The following is a 17,027-nucleotide window of genomic DNA, read 5'->3' on the forward strand; positions in this document are numbered from 1 at the left end:
TACAATCTTTTTGTTCCAGAGAGCAATGCATGCTTCACAAGCAATCATGCCCACTTTACCCGAATGAGAATTGGAAGTCGCTTCTATCAAGAATGTAGATGTGACGAGCCTGGCAGTGAAGGGGTCAATTTAAAATGGCTCGATTCTCACAATCAGGAAATTCAGCCACTAAGGTAATATAACGTACAAATTATGACAGTTAAGTCAGCCATTGACGGTCAATTATTCTCACGTTTTTGCAGCGCAAACGGCAGCGAAGACGTTTCGTAAGTTGAGCCGTCATGCTCGCAGTGACCAATACACGATCGTTATAGTCGTGGGTGCTGCAGAAACATGAGAATAATTGACCGTCAATGCAAATCTATAAGATACTAAAGTGTTTTTCAGATAGCATGGGTACGGTGACAGTCGCTTGCATGACTTTCATAATACGTATTATTGTGAATCGCGGCAAACTTTCAAGAGTGAAACGAACTGTCACCAACACCATCCTACATGAAACGAAATAGCTGTAGTAGACGCCCCGGTTTCACCCGTTTGGTTCCCGTTCCCAAAAAAACCGGAAGAAAGTATAGCCTCAATCGGGGATAGTGAGAATGAACATTCTCACTACCCCCGGTGAGAATATTCACCGGGGATATTCGAATTCGTGATAGTGAATTCTTTCACTTCTACAAGGTGAAATAATGTTTCAAATCGATTCAGTTGTTTCAGAGCTCAATGCAAACAAATATACAAACAATCAAATCATTCCTCTTTACTGTATAGAACACTAGCGGACGCCCGCGACTTCGTCCGCGTAAGTTTCGATCCACTTCCCTATCCTACCCGTACCTCTACCCTACCACTACCCTACCTCTACCCCTACCCCTACGCTTCCCTACCCGTACCCTACCCTACCCTGTAACATCTCTATCTTACTCCTACCCTTCGGTCTCGGTCCAAAATCAAAAGCAAAATCGGTCCAGTCCTTCGAGAGTGGTGGTATGACCAAGAGAAATAGAGACTTCTATGCTAATAATATAAAGAGGTAAAGTTCGTGTGGTTGTAGGAAGTAATCTCTGGATCTACTGGACCGATTTGGAAAATTGTTTTACCAATAGAAAGCTACGTTATTTGCGAGTGTCATAGGCTATGTTTGATCCCCATATTCACATGGGAACGGGAACTACGTAAATGAAAGCGCCCGACGTCATATAGCGGAATTTCTGCGTCTTTTAGAAAATTTGTATTATCTCCGAAACTATTTAAGTAATTAACATACTGTAAAGGGCAAATCTTATCTCTATAATATCCTTGTGATTATTAAATAATTTATTTTAATAAGGATTAAAGTTTAGTTGTATAAATAATGACGTAAACCTAAGTATATAAAATTAATAATTTTTAAAACACAAAAGGTACTATATCTGCTAATATGTAGAAGATAGTTATATGGTGTCGCGGACTTTTTTGTAGAACTTTTAAAGATACAAAGTCTCTATACATTAATTTCAATTTTACACAATAATTAAGGCAGCGCATGCGAATAAGTCTGTTTAAGGGGATTTTCAGTCCGACCTGTATGACAAAAACTGTTATAACTCGGCTAATATATGTATATGATACCAATATAAAATATAGCCTATAGCACTCCCCGATAATGTAGCATTCTACTGGTGAACGAATTTTTAAAATCGGACCAGTAGTTCCGAAGATTACCCCATTTAAAAAATGTGACAAACTTACAAACTTACAAACTTTACCTCTTTATAATATTAGTATAGAGTATAGATTATGCTCGTAGAAGCTTAAATATGATTTACGGATGCCCCGCAGTTTCACCAACGTAGCATTCGTGCTCGATGGAAAACGGATAGAAGAAGTAGCCTTTATTACTTGCTGATAATACAAATTGTAACGATTTTTAGACGTGAAAGCATACCAAACAAACAAGACTGCCTCTTGTTTCATCAAGAGTTTTTTTTTGTTATATAGAGCTGTTATTAAATAACGAAGTACTAGCTTATTCCAATAATAATTAAAATTATATTATTTCACTATAATGATAGAAAAGATGATGACAATTTAGACCACTTAAATATTATTTGTTGAAACAATTTAATTATAATATTTATATTTATTTGAATTACCTTTGTACCTGAAGTAAATACAGTAAATACATTTCACAAGACCAGGTATAGAATCGAACGTGTATTCAGAATGGGTGGATGAAGATACATACAGATTGTTCATTTCAAACCTTGGGAGATCAATATCTGGTGATTACAAGTGTGTGACTAACCACAATGGTCAAACATACGCTTTGACGTACAACGTGGAAGCATATGGTGCGTATAATGTACTTATCGTTTATAGGCAATATGGTATTAATGTTTAATGTTCTATGGGATTTCACTGTAATTAAATTTTATATCTTGATGGTAGGAAGATAAACAATTGATACTTAAACTAAATACAAATTCAAACTCGATGGAATGTTTATCAACAAACAAATTAAAAGTTAAGGTAGAAAACAGAGTTATTTCATAAATTTTATACTTAAAATGTCTTTCTTATAAATCGTTATTTAATTTAGAAACAAGTTAATGAAAATTTGTTTATTGAAAAACATACTTCACCGAGGTTGAATTTAGTATAGACAACTGATTTTACACTAAAATTCTTAAATATCTTAAATTCTATATATATCTAGAAATGAAAAACTTTAAGAATAGTAATTCGTCCTTATCGACTTATATACGGCTCACTGCTGAGCTCGAGTCTCCTCTCAGAATCAGAGGGGTTACGCCAATAGTCCACCACGCTGGCCCAATGCGGATTGGCAGACTTCACACACGCAGAGAATTGAAAAATTCTCTGGTGTGCAGGTTTCCTTACGATGGTTTCCTTCACCGTTTGAGACACGTGATATTTAATTTCTTAAATTGCACACAACTGAAAAGTTGGAGTTGAGGATTCGAACCCACACCCTCCGGAATTGGAGGCAGAGGTCATATCCACTGGGCTATCACGGCTCTACAAGAATAAGAATTAAGAATAGTAATTAAACTGTACTAAACTACCATGTTATTGTAAACGGTATTCTCCTTTACACAGATCGTCCCTACTTCATTAACACGAATGAAACTCAATACGTAGTGAGTGGAAAAAATGTTACCATATTTTGTGAAGCCCGCAGTGAAACAGACCCTCTAATAATATGGTACAAACAAGACGGCCTCACAAAGGTCAGTATGAAAAAAATCGTTTTCTTTACTGATTTTAAAGGAAAATTTATTAAATTTTGAAATTTTTAGATAAAAGATGATGATAAATACGAAACTTCACCTGAAGGATTAATAATAAAAGAAGTGACTAACGATGACAAAGGACTGTATAAATGTGCTGCATCAGATCTAAAAACGGGGGAAGAAATTATTAGAGACATACTAGTAGAGGTAATCTTTCTACATAATGATAATATTTTAAGTACCTACTATCGCAATTATTTAAAAAAAATAATTTAAAAAAACATGGTAGTAGTTAAACAGCGTGCTCCATTTTCTCATTATACCTGGCAAAATCTATTCACTATTCGGCTTTTTATTTGAATATTATGAATATTAAATATCTCTTGAATATTAACCGATGACCTGAACGTCTGACCTAGTTTCACTTTTGCGTTATTTGCTGAAGCGGTAAAAAGTTAAGTCGAACGATTTGCATCTTAGTTTATTTACTAAGTCGCCATTATAAGTAAAAATTAATTAAAGTTCGGCCGCTCAGAAATTGTGTTTCTGAGTGAGTGGTCGTCCGAATGGGACAAGCACATTCAATTACAATTGCCTCATTATTTGTCTCTCTCTCATGTTACATCGCCCACCTGTCAGAAACGCAATTTCTGAGCAGTCGGACTTTAAATAATTTCTGAATGTATTACAGGTGATATCAGTGCCAGAGATAACAGAGATTGTAGCTTCTCCAGATAGTAATGTCGTAGCTGGAGGTATATTAGAAATAGTATGTATGGCCACAGGTAGTCCTCATCCAGAATATGTATGGAGAAAGATTCCCAAATACGTAAGTGAAATTTTCCGAAGTATGTAAGATTACTATAAACCAATTATAATTTATGGGTAAATACAAAATTAACTTAGCCAGTTTAAAGGAAACTATAATTCACAAATATTATGAAAACAATTTATTAACAAATTCATCAAAACGAAACCAAAATCAACCAAACTGTGACGTAATCATAAAAGATACGAAACACTGACAACGAGATACTAGTACTTACCTAACTCTTCAAAAATCATGAAATTTAATGTCCTTGCTTTTACCACAAACGCCGTTACATACTCATAGCAAACGGGCGAACAAAAAACCAAACAAGCCACGCAGGGTTTTCTGCAAATATGCTCTACCCTCAGAATAATACTTAAATGTTCTTTTAGCCTCTATCAATCCGGAACGCCTCGTTCCCATCACAACTAAGCCATTGGAAACAAGAAGCTAATAAAATAACAATATACGATGTAAATGAAAACGATGCCGGCGCCTACGAATGCACTGCATCTAACGTCGCTGGATCTTCTTCGGGGAGCGTCAATATAGATGTAAATACCAGTATTACCGAATCATTTCACCGCGGCTAGTTGCCTCGACTGGTGACAGAAGGGTTGGCTCATTTTTTGCGCAAAGGATCAGCCTGGCTGTCCAGCGCGGAAATGCAGCCAGTATTCTTGCCACGATTTCACGATTGGAACACCACCATTCCACGGGCATGCTTTGTATAGTTATTAGGATAAGTTAGCTTAAGTTCCTTATTGTATTTTTTCTCAATACCAGTATCTTTCTTTTATCATTTATGAGTAATATACATGGCAAAAAAATAATACTATAAATGCGAAAGTTTGGATGTTTGTTACTCTTTAATGCCGCTACTACTGAACCGATTTGGCTGAAATTTAAAATGGATATATTATATTTTACTCTGGATTTGTGAAAAACTAAATTAAAGAAATTATGAAAAAGTAAATTTCACGCACTCGAAGTCGCGGGCATTCGCTATTTATTACATAAAACAAAACAATTATTTTCAATGATATTTGTTTTTTTCATTTCCAAATTAAATACCTAAATCATATACGACATAAAGCTAGCTGGATTCAAACGGCTCAGAATCGTGATGTTTGGAAGTCCCTACAAAAGGCCTATGTCCTGCAGTGGACGTCCATCGGCTGATAATAGTGATGATGCCTAATAATTTTTATTATGTAATATGAGTTGATATTGTAAAACACTTATAGAAATAGATTTGCGAGAATCATCATCGATAATGATAATTCACATCTGCCTATGCATTGCAGGTATATTTTATGCCAGAAATAATAAAATACGATAGTGTAGTTGCTATAGAAGGATCAACAGTGCAAATAGTTTGCGGGGCTCAAGGACTGCCAATTCCTCAGATAAGCTTGAACTATTTAGGAGAATACAATGAACGAGGGTGAGATACTTTTACGTATGTAAACTTAAAGTGATAGTAATTTTATGAGCTAACTTTTTTTATCTACAATCTGAATAATACTCAGAATTTTGATGAACTGTTTGGTTTCTTGCACCTCACCTATAACCACTTTGATGTTTTAAATTATTTCATCTCAATAATTATTGTGTAAATATTTTTCAGCCTAGGATGGGACATGAAGAATGTTAGTGAAATCGAAGCAGAATTCTATTTGACTTTCTTTCCAGTCAATAGAAGCCACGAAGGAGTTTATATTTGTAATGCATCCAATTTCTGTAAGTATGTTGCATTTATGAACTGTGAATGAATGAAAAATGAATGAACTAACTTTTACTCAGCACTTAAATATAGAGGGGTTCACTAAATTCATATTTTTTTGTGTTGTTAGCTAATTTATTTATTGACTACTTATTGTTTATTAGTTAGTTTCTTTTTAATCGAAACTATTACTTTTATTAATTTTACATAACTTAATTATTTAGCTACAATTTAATCCGTCTGAAAACGTATTCTTCATTGCAAATATTTATTTATTTTATTAATTTATTTATTATTATTAATTAGTACGGACTAATCCATTTACACTAATTAAGAAGCTACATGAAAACGAAAAAGAAACAAAACACCACAGAAAAAAAACAATAATAAAAATTAAACAAAAAACGAATGACATAGGTACAGAAATAGCAATAATGACTAACTTAACTAAAATAACAATTACAATAATTATAACAAATTACGGAACAAAAAAATTAAATTACATCCTCTCGCAAAATTTTAAGATATCCCTGCACGATTTGGTCAAAAATATACTTTTTAATTTTATTTTTATGACTTCAGTTTCACTTGTATCTACTTTTATTTACTTTCCTGATGTATGACAATAAAATTATCATCATCATCAAAAACAACCTCCATTGGCCTGTCTTCTAAAGGGTTTAGGCTAATAGTCCACCACGATGTTTTTCCTTCACCGTTTGTGACACGTGATATTTAATTTCATAAAATGCACCTGAAAAGTTGAATACCCCGGGTCGGATTCATCGCCCTCTGAAAGTCATGTCTACTGGGCTCTCATAACAACAAAAACATAATTATATATAATAATAAATCAGTTATTTATTTGTTGTAGTGTACACGGATCAAAAAGAGATAAACCTGACAGTACTGTACGCGCCAAAATTTGGCAAACCGTTTGAACACGCCTGGGGATGGAGCGGGCATAACACAAATCTGAGTTGTGACAATGAGAGTAATCCACCTGCTAACATCACATGGATGTAAGAAATAGTATCGTGTTCTTAAAAAAAGCTATTAAAATTCAAATTTGTCAATTTCAAATAGGCGTTCACAGATCTGCATCATTCGTATCGGACGCATCGCATCAAATGGATTGTATTATTATTTGTATAGAAAGTCACACAAGTGTGTCTACTGATTGAACGAATCTACCGTATAATTAAAAATCCATTTAATGCAATGTGTTATACGTACGATGCGATCCGGTGGACGCCTGCCTTTACAATTACTTTTCAAACGACAAGTTTAAGTATTTGTTGATCACTGCCACAGGTTCGGAAGGCACATGTTTGCATCAATCAATAGTAATTACAATCTTTTAAATATAACAGTTATTAAAATAACATTTATCATATTGTTGCACAAAGTGATCGAACATATTAAACCTTTGACATTTTCAGGTATCAAGGAAATGATTTATCAGAAGAGGAGCAGACTGAAATCAACAACATAATGGCAGATAAGATGCACAACAATCCATTAATAATCGAAAACATCTCTCTATATGGTACTTATCAATGCGTAGCTCATAATGAATTCGGTGAAGATAAAAAAGTAATTGCTTTAAGACAAGGCTTTATACCAGGAGCTATAAATAATGTAAGTTTGGTAAATGTAAGGGCTTGTCCTCATCACTACGTCATAACGTTGTCAACGTGGAACGGTGCGGTGTCGCTGCGCAGAATATGCAAGAGACCGATGTCCGTTTGGAAGTACATGCAAGAGACCGATGTCCAGTACTAGACGTCCATCGGCTGTTAATTACGATGATAATGAACATGATGGTAAGGAGTAGTACCGTATGGGGAATATAAGTGTAATTTCTTTTCACTTCTTCCTTTTAAAAGCCTCTTTTTTAACATTAAGAGGAGCAGAATATGTCCATAATTATATAGAATTAGACTGCTATTTCCCAGTTTAGTGAAATTAGAAAAAAGGTACCAGAATTTCACAAGATACGATAAAGTATAACTTTATGGCACCTTGACGTGCTATTTTGCGACGCGTTATTGAACATTAGCACGTTACGTCAATGTGCCACGCTGGGACATTTAACCGTTCGACGTTGACGACTTCGCGACGTGATAATGGGGACAAGCCTTAATTCTTATGCATTACTTTAAATAGTAAAACTAATAATTAATCAACAAAATTGAAATATTTAAGGTAACAATCACAAATCTAACGTCTACATCCGTTACATTTTCTATTAACGGACCAGAATTCGTAAATGGACCTAAACTTAAAGCTTACAAAGCGGAGTACGATGAAGTGGAAAACTACAATATAACTGACATACACATAAATAGAACTTGGTCTATTGACAGACCGTTCAGACTAGACAGACTGAGACCCAGTACAGTTTACTATATCAAGTTTGCAGCTATTAATGACGTTGGAGATGGTCCTTGGAGCGAAGTTTACGATTTTGCTACGCTGGAAAAGTAAGTATAATAAAGTTATTTTTAATCAGAATTTACATAATAGTCCAATAACTTCATATAATATTAATACGTGAATAATTTGCTCACAAAACTAATATTTGTAAACTTTAGTTCCTCTAATAAAACTAAGCCTTTATTAAATACATACCTAATTTATTTTAATATATTTTTTTCTTGTATTTAATAAGATATTACATAGATAATCGTAATATATAAATACTAGCGGACGTCTGCCCTTAGACCTCTTTAAGATTTAGTAGTCGAAGCATAAAGGATCCTCCATCATCCCTTATTTTATCCCCATGGGGGTTGAATTTGTCAAAATCCTTTTTATACGAACGTCTTCGTTAGCTTCAAATTCTTTCTTAGGGGATGCCTACGTTATAGTAAAGATTTATGCATGCAAAGTCTCAGCCCGATCGGTTTAAAATTTACTTGGCATTGTTTGTATGAAGTTTCATATAAACTTCATACTCTTTCCTTATCCTAAGGGGATAAGATAGACCTTTCCCCTTGGGGGTAGAATTGATCAAAATCCTTTCTTAGCGGATGCCTACGTCATAACATCTACCTTCATGCCAAATTTCAGCTCGATCCGTCCAGTGGTTTGGGCTGTAGGTACATTGATAGATCAGTCGGTCACCTTTGAGTTATATATTTAGATTTCACGTCTAAGTATGTGTATCAGACTGAATATTTACGGTCCAAGAAATTCATTATATGACCTCCACCCCGTGTTAATTTGAAAGCTTTACCTTACTATCCGATTTCGTGCTTAGATCGGACAAATTCGTGAATTCATGTTTATGAAGCGAAAATTTGAGGCATGATCTTATATCTCAGTAAACAAAATGAATAGTAAATCCCGATAATTTGAACATTGTCTAAAATCAGGAGAGAATATAAATAGTATCTCATGAATTAAAAAAAAATTAGTAATTACCATTAAATGAAGTAAGTAGGTATTGTTTTGGACACAGTAGGCATGCGTCGTCGAGATATCTCGTGAAAAGAAAAGTCATATTATCGGTAAACAGCGGCAGTGTTGAAATGTTGCTGTTTCGTCCCAACACAATAAAAGAGAGAGTAATATTTTCAGAGTTGAAATATTACTCTTTCGCCCCAAACCAGCGAAAGAGAAACGAATATTTTCGGAGTTGAAATGTCACTCATTCGTCCTAAACCAACGAAAGGAAGAGTTGTATTTCCGGAGTTGAAATGTCACTTTTTGGGGGCCCAAACCAACTATTTTTGGATTTAAAATAATACTCTTTCGCCCCAAACACAACGAAAGAGAGAACAATATTTTCGGAGTTGAAATGTCACTCCTTCGTCCCAAACCAACAACAAAGAAACAGCAATATTTTCGGAGTTGAAATGTTACTCTTTCGCACCAAACACAACGAAAGAGAGAACAATATTTTCGGAGTTGAAATGTTGCTCTTTCGCCCCAAACCAACGAAAGACAGAACAATATTTTCGGAGTTGAAATGTCGCTCTTTCGCCCCAAACACAACTACAGAGAGAGCAATATTTTCGACTCTTCCACTATTGGTCATCATTTGTTTTTCTCTCCTCTTACTTGTATGTATAATCTATATAGTGGTGCATGTCTTAAACCGGTGTCTCAATTTTTATAGCCTTCACGTTAGAAGTAGTTCATACTTACAAAGTTAGATGACTAAATTCTAATAGGATGACTAAAACCTATTACCTACTACAATTAATATTTGTCACATTGTAAATATCTGAGTGTTTTAACAGATTGTCTGCAAAGCAATCATTTTACTAGTAATTCAGTACACCGTCACCTAACATCCATACCTACTTACATAACGAACTTTCTCGACCGATTTTCCAGAACAAATTTCAGGTCAGTCCCGTTAGAACCAGTTTGGGAGGCAGATGTGGAAGAAGCAGCCGCTTTTGAGCGCAAATTGAAGTGGAAACAAGAGGAACTTGTGGATTCTTACAACATTCGCCTATGTCCGGTGAGTTTTTAGTTACCGTGGTTTTGTTACGTATCAAAAAGAAATCGTCAAAGATATTTCATACAAATACATACATATACATATTCTGTGTACCCCAAAAAGCCTCTTTGAGGCCTTGGGTACACACAGTATCAAAGAATGGGCAATTTCGTTCAGTTATTTCGATTTACAAAATTACAGTACCGATTTTCGTGAAAATTAAATGAGACCAATTTGGAAGTAGGTATACTCTTTCAAACAAAAAAAAATATTTTCAAAATTTGTTATTAAGTGACCATATTATGAGGTAACATAAACGTCGAATTGCAAAGTTCCTCCTTTTTTTGAATCCGGTTAAAAAGCAACAAAACGTACGAAGAATATCACACTGTTTAATGTCAAATATTGTCTGAGCAATTCTAATAATAATTATTCTATTTTTGTTAACACGTTCGCTATAGACTTACGAGGTCAATTGACCTCGTAAGTCTAGCCACTTCGAGAGTTACGAGGTCGACGGACCTCGTATCACACTAGATAAAGTATGAGATCAAAAAACCTCGAAACGCACCAGAGTAAAGTGCAGAAAAATCAGTGCCGCAGCAAACGTAATAAAAAAAAATTATTCGCAAAATAATTTATTCTACCTAGAAATGTCTATTTTATCTAAAAGTACCTAACCTAGTAAATCTGATTCTGACTATATTTTATGCTGTGAGAAAACGCAGGAGTTAACTTAAAATAAAATAATTCAGCTTAAGAACCTTTGCTACTTAAAGCGATTATGGCAAAGTAGAACACAGAACGAAGCCTAGATTAAAACCTTGTATAATATCTACACAGACTAAGTAAATCCATTCAGTTGCCTCAATAATATTAACGGATTTAAATTAAAAAGAGAAGTTTTCTTTATGCAGAGTATTAAGAAAGATTATGAGGAATCAGTGGATTGATGAATTGGCTGTTATTTATTAATATTCATATTGTGGTGCTGCAGCTGCCATATTGCATTTATAAATAGTTACAAAATATTAATTTATAATTTTAGTCTGACCTGAGGCACTATCGCTCTCTCTTTAATTAAGATATGAAGATATCCTTCACTATTGGTCGCCAATATGTAATTTTGTACGAAAAATAAAAAAAATACTGGATAACAAAAACTTTGAAATGTTGCGAAAATAAAACAAACTAATTAATTTCAAAGACATGCTAATTTATTTTATGCAAATTACAGCATTAAGTATGCCCGACTGCTGAAAATTATTCATAGCCTATAATATTCATGTTTTTTTTTCTGATTATTCTATAGATACTAATATTTACTATAACATTTCTAATGTAATTTACTAGATTTACATATGTTAAAAAAAAATCCCAACATTTTATTTGCTTTGACATGTGCATTTTATATTGATTTTTTACCCTTTTTAGATGTACAATGGTATTATTGAGGAGGAGATTTGTAAAGATAAAACTATCGAATCTGCCGCAGAATATGAGTTGAATGAGTTAGATTCTAACACAACGTACTATCTAGAGTTGGTTGCACACAATTCTAATGGATCATCGACTCCTGCGCACATAATGTTTACAGTACCAGGTAATCGCAAAATGCAATATATATGGTTTCAAATCCCCTCTATCCATCCATCAGATAGTTTTTTATTTTTAAATATAGAATAGGCTCGCGTTTGACCACGATCTCACCTGCAGATAGTAAGTGTAGATGTGGAAGATCGAACGCACTTACCTAGAAGATGCCTATTCGTATTCACGTTTGTTTTATAAATGCCCAGGTTGTAAGAATTAGCAAACACAAACATTGGAGAAAGAGTTCAGAGTTCTATGCCCCAGGCAAGCGTGTAAGAAACGAAGAAGGAAAACGCTTCGTACGAAAAATGTCGATGACATAGGAATGGAAACCTACCCGATGGCTTGCAGTGCGATAGTAAAATGGTGACGATGGTACAAGCTCAAATAGCTCCAGCGCACACTCTCCAATGTAATTATATTATGTTTAGTTTAACTATATGTCAATTAAACTAAACAGAATATAATAAATAAGAAAAGACCATTTAAAATGGCTTCATTTGAATTTCAGCTAAAGAAGAGTCGTTATTGTCTGCCGGAGCTTTGATTGGGATATCCATAGTGATCGTGTTCCTTTGCCTCGTGTTATTGGATGTTCTGTTACTGCTGTGGAGAAGACAAGGCATCATCGCCCACTGCTGCCATAAGAAGAAGAAGAACAAAAGAGAAGTGAGTTTAAACTCAAGGTTAGTTTTCTGTGCGCATTTATTTTATTTGTGTCTTGATATTTTCATAGCCGTAGAAATATGAGAAATATTTCATAATAATGATAAAGAAGTAAACAAGAATTAAATTGCCCTAAAAATAAACTTAAAGAAAGTATTTTTACAAATCTTTATTATGTATGGTACTAATCTAGAAGCCTTTTATACTCGTAGCAAGATTTTTTTTTTTGTAAAAGCTGAAATTTTCTTACCTTAAAACCTCCTACCAGATACTTCATGACAACCTTCGAAAAACACCATTAAGTTTAAGATTTATAAAGAGTTTATGTATTTACCCATGGTAGAGAAAAATTTAGTCGACGAAAAATTTATTTAGTAAAGAAAAGCGACAGTAATCAACTATACATTGAAAATAATTATATTCTCATGGAATACTGACTTACTTACCTGAATTTTGACTAAGTTTAAGTTTATTTTCGTTTCTAGTACTGATTAATAAGTTATGATTATTTTAACAGATCCGACAACTTAAATGGTAAAATTGGGCCAAGTTTTAGGTAATGTGTTGGGCTTGGGCTATGAAAAATGGTCGAAAAAATTAGCTTTGTTTGTTGCAATTGTTTGGTTTGCTTTTGGTTATATTAACAATGGTGTTCGGTTGTTTTAAATGAGTTATATGATTTTTTTAATAACAAAAATGTTTTGAGATTTTTTCAGTTTTGATTTTAGTTCTCTAATATAAGAGTATTTTTGGTAAAATGTTAGTTTGTGTGGTAAAAGTGATACGGGTTTATGCTTTTATATTGTATATTAAAATTATTTTTGTTTTTTATTGATATTCAATTTATACTATTTTTTCTAGAGACAGGAAAGGCCTTCTTAGAGACAACCCAGAGCCCACCGATGTACAAAAGCGAGCGAGCAATGGACACAGAGAATACGAATATAATAAAACGACCGGCGTTATAACCGGAAAACATTCCGCTGTTTAATAATAAGAGTATATAAATAAATTTAATCTGATCGCACATTTATCAACGTGAGCCGAACTTGCCGCATATTTTTCACAGCACTTCACGACGCTGTATAATGATTTCAATTGAATTGGAGTATTTCTTTAAAATTATACTTAGTTTTGGTATATGTTAAATATTCAATATTGTACTCGTAGTATTTATATGACTGGGAAAAACGTTTGACGGAAGGGTTTAATAGATACATATTAGAAACCAAAACGTACTGTTTTTACTTGCAAATTATATCTAACGGATCCATTGACATAAATCTCATGATGAACAAGGAACAAATAGATTTAAAATATATCTGAAAAATCATCAAAATATCGGTGTTGTAATTATCTTTATAATCGGTGTTTTTTATTTTGCATTAAACGCTGAAAATACCAAGTATTTGATACTATAATTACATTATTGATGACAATATTGAATATAGCATTGGTTAAGGAACTGATAAATGTACGATCAGCTTTATTATAAAATAATAGTTATATTGTAAGTTTGTGTTGAAAGTGGTCTCAAGGGAAACATTGTTGTCTACAGTACGGATGCGTGGAGGAATGCATACCTAATGTGTCTTATGAAACAGAAGAGAATAAGCTACTAGTATTATGTTACTGTAACTGCGTTTTTTACGTTAAATAGTGCAGAGAGCTGTAATAGCCCAGTAATACTTCGATTTGGAGGTCGTAGGTTTGTTTCCGGTCCTGGGCATGCACCTCCAACTTTTCAGTTATATGAATTTTAAGAAAATATTAAGAATATCACGTGTCTCAAACGGTGAAGGAAAAATATCGTGAGGAAACCTGCGTACTTGTGAATTTTCTTAATTATCTACGCGTGTGAAGTCTGCAAATCCGTATGATGATATTTAACGGGTTAGTTTGAAGAACCGATAGACATAGCAGTCCGAAGCTGTGGGAATGATAATCTACATCGGAAATCGTAGTGTTGGCCGACGCCGATAGGCGGCTTGAGTGTTTCAAAGGACAAAATACTGCAACGAATAAAATATTATGTATTGGATAGAAGCAGGCGTTACTTTGCGGAAGTTCATCATGAATATATAATAATTTATTTATTTTGCTATTATCCGCGAAAAGCCGACTGAGATGTTGTCCTCAGGAGATGTTGACTCTGCAACGTGCACGTTGTAGAGTCAACATCTCCTGAGGATGCTCTGGTTTCGGGGTGAAACGTACGTAGAGAGTATTTTGTAGGACCTGGGTGACGATGTCGCATGGGTTCGTCGGCTTTTCGCGGATAATAGCAAAATAAATAAATTATTATATGTTTAAAATATTATGGATGATTTGATACAAAGTAGTTTAAAGAGCATAGATTAGCACTTACAGTGACATAATATTTTATTATAATACAGTAATCAGACATATTTAAGTCAATAATCATTATGTTAAGCTATGAGTCAAATTAATGTAATTAACTAAAATACAATATTTGCTTTTAAGTTATAACTATTATTCGTATTCATGTAATAAATAGTTTTTTTTTTTATTTTTTCTGTAAAAACTGAAACCAGCTTTTACACAATTATAATTTATATAGTTTAGGTATAAGGTAACTTAATTGATGTAGGCACTTTGTAGAATATGGCGTAAGTATACATTTTATCTTTGAGTTATAAACTTTTGTATATATAATATTATTATTATGTTACCATTATAAATTTAATACTGTAATATTATAATTTTTATTTTCATTATGTTTAGAATACATTATTCATTGAAATAATATTTGCGAATATTTTGTAATGATATCTAACAACTTTTAAACTATTTGTAAGTATATTTTTGCTTTTTTTATATGCCAAAGATTTAAGAATAAAATGTTGGAAGCAGTGTTATGTTGTTTTATTAAAACAAGTTTGTTGTCAGGTAAGTATCTATTTACGAAAATATTGACTATTATATATTGTGCACTAAATAATCCTTTATGCTTTATAAATGAATGATAAAAAATATTATGAAAATGTTTTATATTAGATGAAATATGTCTTTTCTAGACCCATTTCGCAGGGACAACGAAATCCGTCAAACGCATACCGTCATTTATCTGTGTTTATCAAAAGCTTCCATATTTTTCCACTATTCCACGAACAAGGATGAAATTATAATAAAGAATACGCGAACTTAATCTATAGGCACTGATATTATAAATCTAAAGAGTTTGTTTGTTCGGTTAGTTTAACACTCATATCTCAGGAACTAGTGGTTAGATTTAAAAAGTGTGTATTAAATACTTCATTTATCGAGGTAGGCCCACTAGGCCCACTAGGTGGACCGAGGACATCAAGCGGGTTGCGGGAAGCAGTTGGATGCTCGAGCCTCGAGACCGTTTTGTTTGGAAGTCCATGCAAGAGGCCTATGTCCAGCAGTGGACGTCCATCGGCTGCTAATGATGATGATGATGATGACGATGAATATCGAGGAAGGCGTCATGCTAGTATCTGTGTGTCAAAAACGGGTAGAAATAATTATAATTTAGAATTTTTACACTGCGTGCACTGCGTATAAGATTGATGTTACGTAAAAAAAAGTTAATGTTAAATGTTAAACATGGTGCACCAGATTATTTTACTGGTAAAATGGCTTACGCTTTACTACAATCATGCCTGGCGCAAAGCAATTATGAGGATGGGACGCGCTTGCCTGAAAAGTGCCTTTTACTCTTGACGTAAAAATGTTTATATTGTGGAAGAAATACGACATTATGACGAAAAATAAATCTAAGCATATTGAATATAGTATATTGAAGTGAAGTGTGATCTGAAGTCTGCCAATCCGCATTTTGCCAGCATGGTGGACTAAGGCCTAACCTCTCTCACTCTGAGAGGAGACCTGTGCTCAACAATGAGTCTAATATGGGTTGTTAATTATGATGTATATTATGCTCTTTTACCAATGCAAAGTTAGAACGGCTCATTACAGGAACTTGTAATTGGCTATATTCTGTTTTCTATGTTGTTATTTTTATTATTTTTGTATTTAGCTGTAAGTTTTCCTTTCTAAATAATTAAATAAAATTGTAAATAATAAACGATTACAAAACTGAATCATGAGCATTATCGTACTACTTTTTTTATTATGTGAGTGCCGTAGGCTTAATGGGGCCTCAGCGGCATCAACAGGGGGTTAGTGCGAGCACAGCATCGCCTGATGATGCTCGAAGAAATGGAACGACCCTCTAAGGGCGTCCCCTACGTCGTACTACTGTTTCATCATCATATCAGCCGATGGACGTCCACTGCAGGACATAGGACGTCCACTGCGGGGTCGCCATTTCAGCACTTTGGGACCCCAACTTCCATCGGCTTTTCGTACTATGTGCCCCGCCCATTGCCACTTCGCAACTCGCTGAGCTATGTCGGTGACTTTGGTTCTTCTGCGGATCTCCTCATTTCTGATTCGATCACGCAGAGATACTCCTAACATAGCTCGCTCCATCGCCCGCTGTGTGACTCTGAGCCTTCTTATGAAGCCCAAAGATTCATCATCATCATCATCATA

The 17,027-nt window shown here is 34.1% G+C and overlaps 1 protein-coding gene across 4 annotated transcripts in view; it reads left to right on the forward strand.

Annotated features, from left to right (window-relative positions):
• Positions 1–15,359, forward strand: part of LOC112043699 (fasciclin-2) — a 33,344-nt gene extending 17,985 nt beyond the window's left edge. The window contains exons 2-17 of one of the 4 annotated variants that reach the window (XM_024079336.2): positions 20–173; positions 2,173–2,330; positions 3,100–3,230; positions 3,300–3,440; positions 3,925–4,062; positions 4,437–4,598; positions 5,352–5,491; positions 5,675–5,787; positions 6,645–6,792; positions 7,213–7,411; positions 7,979–8,256; positions 10,118–10,247; positions 11,661–11,829; positions 12,331–12,505; positions 13,003–13,019; positions 13,347–15,359. In XM_024079336.2, the coding sequence (XP_023935104.2) occupies positions 20–173; positions 2,173–2,330; positions 3,100–3,230; positions 3,300–3,440; positions 3,925–4,062; positions 4,437–4,598; positions 5,352–5,491; positions 5,675–5,787; positions 6,645–6,792; positions 7,213–7,411; positions 7,979–8,256; positions 10,118–10,247; positions 11,661–11,829; positions 12,331–12,505; positions 13,003–13,019; positions 13,347–13,453 (2,360 nt within the window). In that variant the 3' untranslated portion in view covers positions 13,454–15,359. The remainder of the gene's footprint in view (positions 1–19; positions 174–2,172; positions 2,331–3,099; positions 3,231–3,299; positions 3,441–3,924; positions 4,063–4,436; positions 4,599–5,351; positions 5,492–5,674; positions 5,788–6,644; positions 6,793–7,212; positions 7,412–7,978; positions 8,257–10,117; positions 10,248–11,660; positions 11,830–12,330; positions 12,506–13,002; positions 13,020–13,346) is intronic. The other 3 variants (XM_024079257.2, XM_024079503.2, XM_024079416.2) reach the window with 3 other exon arrangements.
• The last annotated feature ends 1,668 nt before the right edge of the window (positions 15,360–17,027 follow it).

The sequence above is a fragment of the Bicyclus anynana genome, chromosome 16, assembly GCF_947172395.1.
Source record: "Bicyclus anynana chromosome 16, ilBicAnyn1.1, whole genome shotgun sequence".
Lineage (NCBI taxonomy): Eukaryota > Metazoa > Arthropoda > Insecta > Lepidoptera > Nymphalidae > Bicyclus > Bicyclus anynana.